Raw genomic sequence first — 13,346 nt, forward strand, 5'->3', positions numbered from 1 at the left:
ACCATAAATATCCATATTTAACACACACACACATACACAAATTAAACCCCCATGTTTTGATGCTCCAGTGAAGCCTTAGACGATCCACAGTAATGTGGTAAATCTGCACAGGGCATTGTGCGTTGGGCTAACTGGAAAAGTCCAAAAAGATGTGTCTCTTTATGGGTGAACTGGTTACTCTAGCATTTTTAATCTTGTAAAAAGGTTTGTGAAAGCTTTTGATAAATGCAAAGAAGAGATTAAAAAAACAGGTAGTTTTGGGATTTTGTTTATCTAGTCCTTGTTTGGCATCTGTGGAGTAAAAACAGCCGTTTCAAACTGGAAAAATGATGTGTTACAGACTTTGTTACATGTGTACATAAGCTATAGCTAGAAGCATTTTAATCTCTTTTTGTGTTTGTACTATTGAGCAATCTGAAAAACATCCACCTAATTTCAGACTGTGTGATGTTTGTAAGTTTCCTTCTTTGTTCCAAATGGTGGAAGCTGTGGTGGATAGCTACTTTTAAAATGCAAGAAGCCAAAGTATAGCCTTACCTGTGCATTTCTTCAGACTACCAGGTCGTTTGCCATGCATCCCCAGCTTACAGTTGAAGTTTTCCTCCCAGAATTCAGCAAACCAAACATTTCTTCTGTTGTTGGACAGAGATCGGCCACGAAAATACCGGTCAAATGCTGTCAAAAAGACAGAGAGAATAAAAGTTAAAAACATAGATTGAAGATGGATTACTACTTTTCCTTTTTGAAGCATCATTTAATACACCTATTAGTCCATAAAGAGTTTTTAACTGGCATCATCAGAATCGTTTACTAAACTTCACAGATCTGGCTAAATGCTGTAATAGGAGAAGCACACTAATGCTGCAGAGGTTAAGGGCTTCCTTTCCAGTGAGCCTGCCTGGTCTTAAAAATCAGGTGTACACTACGGTGGGATACAAAAACATGTTTTATGAACAGTCTATGGATCTAAAATATGACTGAACATCTGTGGAGCCATCCAGTACTGGAGCTCCTATCAAATACTGAAGCCAAGAGCAGACAGAGCAAACTTTTAAACCAAACTTTCACAATACTCCGGCTACTTGTCCAATTTAATAAATAGGAGAGAAGGAGAGAAACTGGGAATAACACATTTTTCCACACATAAGAATGGAAATACCTGTCAGAGGCTGGCAGGCTAAGATGAAGAGATGTGCAATAGAACAAAGAAATGAGCAAGACAAAAACACACCTCCACTTGTACTGCTTTGTTCCTCTCAGCATTAATTGGGAAGATAGTTTTTTGCTTTGTTGTCTTTGACAAAACTGGATTTTTAGAAGACTTTTTCTATCAACACACTGCTTTATCCAGCTCTTTAACATCATCAGCGGTGTGTCTGCTATTTAAAACCAGGGAAAGATTTTATTTTCCATGTGGATCTCAGGTATGCACCAAGAAGCTGTAAAGGATTTACACTTGACTAATAAAAAGAAGGTGTAGTTTCCAGCACCACTGGGACTATAGTTCAGGGAAACAGAGTGCATGTGAAACAACCCATGGAGGGTGGGGAAATCACCTTGGACGATCAGACTGACTTGGACAGCCGGTGCCATGCTTGACTTCGCTGTAAAAGCTGACAAGAGCTGCCTTGATAAATTTCCTCTGCTGACAGGGAAATTGGTCCCGTCTGCACCTGTGCAGCTCAATTCATAGTCAGACTGGTGGGAACAGAGGGTTTACTGCCCATGTAGCTTAACAAGTAGCATGTCATTTGGGATTAACCGCTACTCATTGTGACCACAGATGTGATGCTCCCAAAAATAAGCACTTGTGTTACTATGAGAAAAGTTCATATCTGTTGCATTTATTAAGAAAATTGAGCAATTATTCAGGAATACTGAATCCTATAAAGTTCCTATGGTTATTTGATGAAAGGAATAGTCTGACATTTTTACAATAAACATTAGATTAGTTTTGTTTTTTATTTTTTAAGATAGCAAGGCTAGCTGTTTCCTCTTTTCCAGTTTTTGTACTAAACTAAGCTAAGCAAACCATGTCCTAGCTTCACATTTAATGGAAAGGTATGACAGTGGTACGGGATGCATCTTTTCATCTAACTCTCGGCAAGAAAGCAAGTGAGTACTTTCCCAAAGTATGAGACTATTCCTTTAAATGAAAAAATATTTCAGCACAAATAAAGGGAACTGACAACAGTCTTAAAGGTAGAGTTGGTGATTCTTTTCAGAAGCATTTTCTGTTACATTTTTAATATTCTCTTTTCATCCTGATGGCAATGAATACATTAAATGCACTGACAGTGCACTGAGAAGTCATCTGTCATCTGTGGCAGCAGCAGGGCTGAAAAAAGACTGACCAATAATTTTACTAAGTCTGAGCAAAACCACTGGATGACCTACCTGCCTGTCAACCTACTTCCTACTTGTGCGCACCCTGCCCTTGCACTCATTCCTTGAGCCAAGAGTCTCCCACAAGGCCAGGCAGGCAGACGTGTTACCTGTCTGTTTTTATAGCTAAAGCTAGTGAGCTGTGACAGAGAAGGTACCCACAGCAGCTTTCGCTCCCTGGTTGAGACTGTAGTCGACAAAGTCATAACTAAAAAAAAGTTAGGTGCTGCAAGTAGTAACACCAAAAATTTACATTGGTGTGGCTTTTGAACAATGGCGAGAACAGAGAATAAAAGGGGCTGAAAAGCGATGCGATTCGGGGCTGGACAGGGAATTATGAATTTTTTTGTTTGGGGGCCATTTGTTATTTTTATGAAATCTGTAAGTAGTAAGTGCACGTTGCAGTGTGTGTTGTGTTTTGGAGGAGTGGTTTTGGAGAGAAATCAGAATGAAAGGGTGGGATTTCTTCAGTTGGCTACTTTCAAAATCAAGCCTCCTCTTGCTAGTTTTTGCCAGGAATGTCAACTACACATTTAAAAGGAAAATTAAATAACAAAATATAGGGTCATGTACTTTCATGTACTTTTTTAGTACACTCAATATAAAAAATATTTTCCCCTCAGGAAGCAAAAGTGGTGAACATTTTAACTACAAACTACTGCATCAAAAATGACCTTAGAGTTGAATCAACATCTCTCTGACACAGTGTCAACAAAAACTGAACATTTAAAGCTCCACAAAGACAGGATTTATTGTAGCATTATTGGATTATATTGCATCATTCATGTATCGTAATCGTGTACTTTTAATCATTTGGTCAGAATTACCTGTGTGAACATTGCTTTAATATTTTGTAAAACTATGTGTTTCTGTGTTCAGTTTCAGGCATCTCAAGGTTAAGGTTGTTATACTTGGATGAACACAAGAAGTGCAGGAGAATGCCAGGCGCTGAGCTATGCCTGTTCTTTTATCTTGTTGTTTAGAAGACTCAAAGCTGAGACTGTGTCCTGTGTTTGAACTTTAGTAAGCCTTGTGTACGTGTGGATTTTATTAGTTAAAGTAATTTTGCTTTCACATGTCACATTAGGTAAAAAGCATAGCAATAGTTGCCTACTGGTCAAGGGGAGAAAGGGGGCTTGTAGTGTAGAGGAGAAATACAGTAATTACTTGAAACAACAAAATAAAGCAGAGAGACTGCATTGTGTGTGTGTTTTATTCTCTGAGCTCGTAAAGAAAATGAATGCTTTTTGAACTTTCAGGAGCCCTCCAGACTTTTGTTTGCATCGCCTCCAGTGTGAATCCAGGAAAAAGAATAATCAACACCATTTTTTAACACCGCCACTAGGGTGCGGAGCTCAGTCACCCGTGAGGAGCTCAGAGTAGAGCCACTGCTCCTCCGTGTTGAGTGGAACCAGTTGAGGTGGCTCGGGCACCTGTTTAGGATGCCTTCTGGACACCGCCATGGGCAAGTCCCTCTGGGAGAAGGCCTCGGGGCAGACCCAGGACACGTTGGAGAGACTATGTCTCCCAGCTGGCCTGGGAACGCTTTGTGGTTCCTCCTGAGGAGCTAGAGGTATGTGGGGAGAGGGAAGTCTGGGAGGCTCTGCTCGGGCTACTGTCCCCGTGACTCGGTCTCAGATGAAGCGGATGAAGATGGATGGATGGATGGATGGATGGATGGATTTTTTAAATCTATCACTAATAAATTGGTAAGTAGGTGAATGCACTCTTCATTAATCTTCCAACTCCTCTATTTATTCTGAAGATACTATAGTATGTCCTGTCATGGCAACCAGCCAAAGTTGACTTTGATTCATTTAAAGTTCTCTATAAGCTCTCCCTCCCTCACTTTCAGTTTATATCTTCTCACCATTTGTGGTCCTCCAGGAGTCAATTATCTAATAGGAAGCACTGACAGGGAGGAAATGAGGATATCCTCCCTGGTCTAATGGAAAAAATGTGTTGCCTGCTGGGATCAAGAGCAAAGAGACATGAGTGTATTTGTCAGGTTTGCTTGCTGCTCCCTGTCTCTCCTGGTCCCCGTTCCCTCTCTCGTCCTCTCCTGCTCTCTCTCCCCAGGTCCTGGAGAGAGGTATGCCTCCTAGCTGTGGCTAATCCCACTAATTAGAGCTGCACTACTTAAGACCCGGTCAGCTGCTACTGCAGTGCCAGTTTGTTTCGTCCGCTAGACGAGGATCAGCTCCTCCAGAAAGAACTATACCTGATCTGTTTGCTTCGCTCTTTACCTACTGCATTACACACGCCACTGCACTCGCCTCCATCAGCGGTGTTACGGTGCCATCTTTTTCTTGCCAGCTCTCTACCACCGTGACCAGCTCCAACCTCCATCTCCAGCGTGCTACGCCCCGGGGCTTTCTCCCTTACTCCTCTGAGACCTGACCGACTCTGTTACCTCTCTTCCTCTGTGTCTTCATCTATCCACAGGCATAGAGCTGACTACCCTGCATCTGCCACCTCTAGTCCACCTGCCCTGGAAGCAAGCGCTCGCCCCCGATCGTTTTCCTGGTTCCGACGCTCTCCTTCGCCTGACTACTCTCCCAACCGGGCCAACGAAACAAACTATATCACTATTATATTTATTTATTTTTTATTTAGTAGTTTTTTGGTCAACAAGCAAAATTAGAATTGCAATTATTTTACACAAAAGGCATGAAACATAAAGGTACATACATTTATTTGAATAAAAGCATGTATGCAGACATACATAATCATACAAAATAAAATGAAATAAATAAAAAACACTGTTTATTGACCAAAGGTGTAGGCTGAAGCTAAAGCTTATTATGCCTACCCTTACTCCACACAAGCAGCACTGAAAGTCACGTTCCGTCCCGAATCGTCACACTGACGACTCACATGTTGACATTTGGCATGTGTTTTACACCAGATGCCCTCCCTCACGCAATGCCACAGTGGTGAAAGCGCTGCACCTTAACCACTAGCCTACCAGGGACGGCACAAGCAGTACTAATGTACATAAATTTAATATAAAAAAATACTGATTATTCTCACATCATACCCATTCACGTGACACCATGTATAATAAATCTCTGTTCTGAGTTGCTCTGTGCAGTTTGGGTTCAGTCATTCTCCGCTCTCTCTCCTAGTTGCAGGAGAGCGAACATACTGTAACAGTATTTCACTTTCTGTTTCTGGCCTTTCCTCCTGTCCCCTTAATTTGATCCATTACACTTCAAGCACACACACCTACACACAACTTCAGCTTTTTTTCATTTATCACAAAGTCAGATGCAGACGAAAATTTATTTTAAGAGATTATTCCTAATTTACTGTCAGTTACTGTGTAATGACATCATAGCATCTTTGAATGGGTCTACAGTATTATCTTTACACAAACTTACCATCTACAGATGCTCGTTTGGGAAGAATGGTGATGGCTCCCTCAGCCACTCTCTCTTGGTCAATCACAGGAGAGATCTTGGATCCCCAGCTGTCTGAACCCACCCACAAGAAGTGACCAGTCTGGTTGTTCCTTTTCGCTGCATCCAGAACTCGTCTGTTTAGCAAAATGGTGTATTAAAGTTTTACAATGTTTATGCAATTTATGCAACCAAGTAAAGTCAACTAAAAAGGGGGGAAGGCTGTTAGGTGTCTCAAACTTGGGGTGGCTACAGGCATTCATGAGGTCCACTTAGGCCAAACAAAACAGGGCACAGTACAAACCGTATGTCGTCCTCATTTGCGAACATGATGATGGCCCTGGCATTGGAGGTCTCCAGCAGGCGCCTGATGATCTTGTCAAACTCCCCTGGTCTGGGCTCCCTAGGGATCTTCAAAGACTGGGCAATACACACACCACCTGGTAAAAAATGTGAAAAAGACAAGCAGGGACAGAATGTGAATTCTTTTCATTTTGAATTCATCATTCATATTCAGTTGCTCTACCTTGATTTGGCCTGTACCCAGTTCATAACACTGTTCCAAACTGTTGCAAACACTCACTGTCATGACCTCAGGCATGTAGAAGTGATTCCAACAAACCTACAGTAGCTCTTTTAGTTGAATAAATGGATAAACTGTTAGCTACTGTTGGACTGAACCAGTTACTGTGGCATGAGAGGCACCCAGACAGGTGATGAAATTGTAGTGATAAAATGATCTTGCAGAATGCCAAAACACCACATCAACAAGCAATGAGTCTGACATGCAAAGAATTTCAAAAAAAGATGAGGTTCACGAAACAGCCTTGTTAAACATTCATGGCAGATTATAAAACAAAAAGTCAGAGAGCTGGGTGAGAGAAGACAAGGTATAAAGGAAACAGAGGAGATAAGGTACAGTACAGAAATAAAAATTTAAAAAGCTGCAGGTATGACAACATGGAATAAGAATGAGTCAAAGATAAATAAGAAAGAAAGGGGTAATGGAGGAAGTAAATAATGAGTACAAAAGAACAAAAAGAGTTGAGAAAAAACACTGGAAGATGGAAAGGAAAAAAAAGACATGAAAATAGTGGCAGAGGTGTGAGGGGCTGATCACAGCAGGGAAAAACCGCAAAACACGAGGGGGAAACATTTTGATTCAGAACCATACCATTGTCACAGTGCGTTCTCTGTACTCACTTCACAGTCCTTCACTTTCTATTGTTGAGGGTGACAAGAATAGCTGTCATAGCAATACTAGTTATTTCACCCACAATAGGTCATTATGAGGAAGATTATTGTTACCATGTTCTTCCCCCCTCTGCTGTGCTCACACATTTGTTTTACTTCCTCGTGGGGACATTACACTGACATACATTTATTTACTGGAGACTTAGCCTAACCTGAACCATAACCACTACTTGTCAAATTTGCATACACACAAATATTTCATGTTCAACTATGGAAATGGGACAAAAAAGATGTAATTGTTCTGAGGGACTTTGAGTCTGAAAACAAAAGGGCAGCCACATAAACACCAACACCTCTCTCTCACACACAGGATCCAACATTCCATACTGCTTTGCATTAATCCCGACTTACTATTTAAGGTCATTCTGTTAATTACCTCTGCTTGTTATTACAACAGAAATGCAACTTAAGATGTAAAGGCATGTGTGTGCAGGATTATGTAATTGTTATACATTTCATCTGCAGTATCTTTAGCGAAAGCACAATGTATACTCGTCTATGTGTATCCATCTTCTTGCAGTAGGTTTACATGTTCATTTTTTTCTTCTGTATGAGTGTGTTTGTGTGTGCATGTGTATGAGGGAGTGTGAACGATGTCCCCTTTCCTCCCTGCCTGTTCCAGCCCATTTACTGAACATCTGTACAGTCTGTCGCATTCACTACATCACTTCCCTTAATCACCCACCCACACACACACGTACTTCTCTGTTTGTGAGGACACTCACTGACATATTGCATTCCCTAGCCCTTTACTCTAATCTTTACCATCAGAACTAAATGCCTAACACCTAGCCTAAAGCTCATTCTAACCGGAACCCTAAAACCAACTTAAGCTTCAAAAAGGTGGTTCAGAAAGTGAGGACCAAATGTCTTCACTTTCCACAAATCTCCTCACTCTGTAGCAAAAAAACACTTTTTTAGGCCTCACTATATATCAAGTACAAGAACACACACATATGTGTGCATGCCTTCCAATCTGTGCTTGCACACCAGCATGCATAACTGTTAAAACAAATACTCATTAGCCTGGAATTAAAACCCTCTCAAAGATAAGCAAAATCTGAAAATGCACAATAATTTCTTTCAGACATACACTTTTATATATGCATACAGATATACATTTATAAGGAAGCAAGGAAACAGTATGGTACATGCACATGCGCTGATGTTTGCTTTCTCTCAGCAATGTCCTTGGAGCAGTATAAAAGTGATTCAATCATCATTTGTTTTATGGCTTCACACCCATCATCAATAAGTGGCCCTGTAGAGAGCAGACTTCCCAGATAAAGGACTATATCAAATTATGTCTCTATCTATGTGTACATGTTTATTTACACACACACACACACACACACTCTCACAGACACACACCTGACTGTTGGTGTTGCCGCCAAATTCACTGCTACTCCTTAAACACTTTTCATCTTTGATGGTGCCAAAAAAGCAGCTCATTAAAAGTGAATGTCAGTTATTAGCGTGCAACTTTGCTGCTCTGTTGAAAGGAAAGCTGTGAGGTTAGGTCAGGAGATCAGTCTCCTTTTTATGCTCACAGAATGTCTAGTTGAAAGCAGCAGTTGTTTAAAAAAGGGGGTGGGGGGTGGAAGGGAGACATTTAACATGAAAACCCTTGCACATCACTCCAATCCAGACAGAGAATCTACTTAATTTTGCAAAGTTAGAAACAAAAAATAAAGGTAAAGAAAAGACAGATGACAAAAATGTTTATTTTATATTTGTGGCCAATGCCTTTCTAATGTCTGTTGCAACTGAGAGGGAAGCTCCCACATTGACAACAAAAGTTTGGTCAAATAAGTATAAGTGCTCCTGTGAATTACAAGCCTCACTATTGATTTCAGTAAAGATCTGGGCCTATCTCAGCTACATGACATAGAGTGAACACTTTGTGCAGGCCAAACAAATAACTCTTCTACTGCCAAGTTTCGTTTCCCAAGGAAAGAAACTGTAGCTGATGATGTCAGATGTTCATCTGCATATGAATAAACAGAGCAGTAAACACAATTTGACAGTCATTGTTGGAGTCCAAATTAGTTAATATACAGTATATAGGGCCCTTTTAGATTCTATACAAAACTACGTAAACGCAGCTGTAAACACAGTGGTCACATAAGTATTTATGTACATATAATCAGGGGCTGCCCTGCATCTTGACAGATACGTTACAACACTCACCCAATAAGGGGCAAGAGTCACTGGCCCATGCTCCTAATCAGGTCATGTGATTTATCTGATAGAAACTAAAACTGCTGCCATTTTGCTTCTGCTAAAGCATCATAAGCATCATTGGTAAAAGAAAAAAAAGGAGGCATACATTTACCATATTATTAACATGCTATTAAGATGAACACACACAACTTCGTACAGCCCATTGTTTTTTTGTTTGTTTTTTCACACCAGAAACAGTTCTTCTGTAATAAGGACTTCAGAGTAAAGTAACAATACAGTATTTGCATTAGTGCCCCTATAGGAAACAGATGAAATAACACTCATGCTTGTGTCGGAATTACAAAGTTCTGGATGACAAGCATGGACCAAACCACCCCTGCATAGCTGGAAATGTATGCAGCTTGCATAGAGTCTGAAAGAGCACTTAGAGAAGTCAGTGTGAAGATCTGATATCAACTTTCAGCTACAGCACCACTTATTACAAAAAAAAAACACTACTTCACTTCTCTCTGACTCCCAAAAACAGAATTTGTAGCCTAATAATTTATCTGATTGAATAAAAACTGGATACTTAATTGTTTATTGACATCAGATCACACAGTGGGCATGCTAATGTGAGACCATGCAGACATTCTCTTTTTTCACTTGAGTCATATATAATCAAAGTAATATCCATTTACATAACCATTTGTAGCAAGTTCATCTACACCAGGCTAATTCAATTATGAACTCTAAATTCGCTGAGCAGCAGCACGCACACCAAGCTCTCGGTTTATCTATAACAACCTGATTATTGAGGCTTCAATGTCAAACGGCATGGAACTGAATCCTAATTCCTTGTGTCTACTTATGCAGATGCCTCTGTGTACCTAATCCCTTTTGCCCTCTGTGTGGGTGTGAAGCATATTTTTGTTAGCCTATAGCCTGGTTTTGTGCATGTTTGTTTGTATCTGACTGTTTCCTCTGAAGCAACAACAAAATCATGCAGAGCACAAGCTGTGATGATTCAGTATTAACTGCATCCAGCACTTATCCAGCACTTCTCCCAATAAAAAACCTTAGGGTTGAAATTAACATTCTTTTTTGAGATTAGATTCATACTGTTTCAGGAATTGGAAAAACTGCTATCACAACGTTTACCCAAAAGAGGTATGAATAGGGAAGGAGGAAGTAGTCATCTCTCACTGTCTGTATCTTGCTTGTCATTTTATTTTCACCTTCAACTTGTCAAACTTTTCAGCAACATGTTGAAATAAGAAAGAAAACTGTGCACAATCTTCTGGGAGATATAACAATAAATTTTACAATACATTTATTAAAAGGAGTGTATAAGAAAAAAATTGACATTCTCCAAATTATGAACTAAAACCTTTAAAGCAATTAACAAAAAGAAACTAGTGGCTGAATTTACAATGAGTTCTACAGCAAGAGCCGAAAAGCAAGAAGTTCTCAGAAACTTTAAGAATTCTAATGACTTGCATGCAACAGACAATGAGAACACCTGTCACCTGAATCCTGTAGAAGACAACAACTAGGGTTACCCCTAAAAGTTGACTAGTCAAATCATTAGGCAAGAGGTCCGTCAGTTGACTGAAACCCTTCTAGTTGAGCTTGTTTATATTTTATTACATTTTATTTTTTGTCAGCCAGTGTGCATTATGATAGAAGGCAGCCCTAGCCCCCTTAGTTTGTTGCCTTCTTCTCCTCCTTTTGGTGTGCCAAGCAGCAATTTGCGTCGTGCTTCCCCCTATGGACGGACGGAATACCCACTTCAGTGGTGACACTGTACAGTGCATGGATGTATAAGGTCTATTAAGCAAACTGCTGCCCAGAACCAGGAGACAACAAACTCTGCTAGCACCAGCCACATAAAGGTGACATCTGTGCTTTATTAGAAGTGTTTTCAAACTTTGTGGTCTAATTTTACATGAGAAAAGATTGTAATTGTAGTGACAATGTGGTTGGTTTTGTGTGTGCATCCAATTTATTTGCATCTCCTTCAAAGTTTAAGGTACAGCCGTTTACCGACTGTTTCTGTGACATGTATCCATCCACTAGGACTAGGAAGCTAACAAAAATGCACAGGGAAAACATTTCAATGAGGAATTATAAATCAAAGGAATCATATAATATATTCTTTAGTAGTGCAAGTTGGCACAAGTCAAATGTAACATGCACTGGTGTGATGGTTAACTAATGAGAGAAGCTTGAACATGTTGGTAAACTAGGCTATAACCATGTCTCAAAAGAAAGAATTACCAATAAGAACACTGTTTCAGTTGAAATATGTGTCCATATGGCAGTCCAATCCTTTTAGCAATTTTAACATTTTATATAGCAGAGTCTAAAGAATGTTCTTGTGAATAATGTACCAGATAAAGTGTTTGTAGGGCAGCACGGTGGCGCAGTGGTTAGCGCCTCACAGCGAGAAGGTTCCGGGTTCGGGCCCCACCTGGGACCTTTCTGTGTGGAGTTTGCATGTTCTCCCCGTGCTTGCATGGGTTCTCTCCGGGTACTCTGGCTTCCTCCCACAGTCCAAATACATGCAGCTTAGGTTGATTGGTGTCTCTAAATTTCCTATAGGAGTGTGTGTGTGTGGTTGTTCCTCTGTGTGTTAGCCCTACAATGGATTGGCGACCTGTCCAGGGTGTACCCCACCTTCGCCCGATTGCCGGCCGGGATTGGCTCCGCCGTGACCCCGTTCAGGGACTAAGCAGTAGAAAATGAATGAATAAAGTGTTTGTAAGCTTAACATCAGGCTTAAAGATGTCATGGTTCTGGCATCATGCTTTTATTTTGTTTTCAGTTTCTGTTTCTGTCTCACCTGTATGGACTCTTTACTTTAATCAACACCCAATAGGTTACACCTGTTTTCACCCCAATATAAGCAGCTTTCCCTCCACCGGAAAGCTGCCAGATTGTTCTTGACTTACATACAGACTTTCCAGCATTTCTCCCTGTGATTTTGATTCTGACCCCGGATAGTTCTGACCATTGATTTCTGCCTAGCTCTCCTGATTGCTGTATGTGTATCTGTGTATCGACTTTTGGACCAGCTTCTTTGACCACCTATTTTTGGATCCCTCAAATGTTAGTGTTTGCCGACATTGAACCAGGGGCCTATTTCAAGAAGGCGGTTTTGTCGAAACTCAGAGTTTGTTAACCCCGAAATGAGGGAAACTCTGAGTTTTCGGTTTCAGAAACGGAGGTAACTTAAACCCGTGAAAGCGGGGTAAGTTAAAACCCGTTTCACAAAGAGAGGTAATCTAAACTCAGAGTCAGTTACTACGGCAACTTACTCTGTGAACCTAACCTGGTTGGGAGCAGGTTTTGTTCGGGAAATCCAGAGTTTCCTCCGGGTCTCCGCCCTTTTTTAAAGTGAAAGGTGTTTAATACCTCATTTAATCTTTCAGTACATTCATAGATTGCACACGTTTCCGTCACGCAGAGACCAAAATGGCGTGTCCATTCATAGAGGATCCTGTAGATGAGGACGCTGTATTAATTCGCAGGGAATTGCATTTACGTCGGGAGAGGATATTGAGGCCACGAGTTGATTTTTTGTCATATCCCCATGTATTTTTATTTGAGCGGTACCGTTTTTCTAGAGAGTCCATAACATATATCAATAATCTTATCCACCCATACATCAGACACATCACCCATCGTGGCCGTGCTCTTACATCCGAGCAGATGCTTTGTGTTGCATTACGATTTGTTGCAAACGGCAGTTTTCATTATAACATCGGGGATGCAGAGCACATTAGTAAGGCCACAGTATGTAGAATAGTTCGGAAAGTGTGCCTCACCCTCAAGCGCTTTCTGTGAATTTTTGTTGTGTTTCCTGGGCACAAACCCCTCAGAGCCATTAAAGAGGAGTTTCACAGGATTGCAGGTTAGTGGTATTGAATTCGTTTCAGTAAGGCTAATCTGAAAAATGATGATCAGTTAATAACATCTTGCTGTGACCTCTGGAAATAAACTAATAATTAGAATCCCCTTCAGGATTTCCTAATGCGGTTGGATGCATTGATGGCACACATATTCCCATCAATGCACCTACATGAAAATTAAAATTCAATTCTTATATTATTACATCAGTGTTGGGTAAATCTTAAAAAA

At 40.6% G+C, this 13,346-nt stretch overlaps 1 protein-coding gene across 5 annotated transcripts in view; it reads right to left on the bottom strand.

Annotated features, from left to right (window-relative positions):
- Positions 1–13,346, bottom strand: part of grm8a (glutamate receptor, metabotropic 8a) — a 388,925-nt gene that overhangs the window by 143,255 nt on the left and 232,324 nt on the right. For all 5 annotated transcript variants that reach the window (XM_020599497.1, XM_020599496.1, XM_020599499.1 and 2 more), the window contains 3 exons: positions 6,091–6,226; positions 5,769–5,923; positions 538–675 (listed from right to left, as the gene is read on the bottom strand). In XM_020599497.1, the coding sequence (XP_020455153.1) occupies positions 538–675; positions 5,769–5,923; positions 6,091–6,226 (429 nt within the window). The remainder of the gene's footprint in view (positions 1–537; positions 676–5,768; positions 5,924–6,090; positions 6,227–13,346) is intronic.

Source organism: Monopterus albus, unplaced genomic scaffold, assembly GCF_001952655.1.
Source record: "Monopterus albus unplaced genomic scaffold, M_albus_1.0 scaffold41.1, whole genome shotgun sequence".
Classification (NCBI taxonomy): Eukaryota; Metazoa; Chordata; class Actinopteri; order Synbranchiformes; family Synbranchidae; genus Monopterus; species Monopterus albus.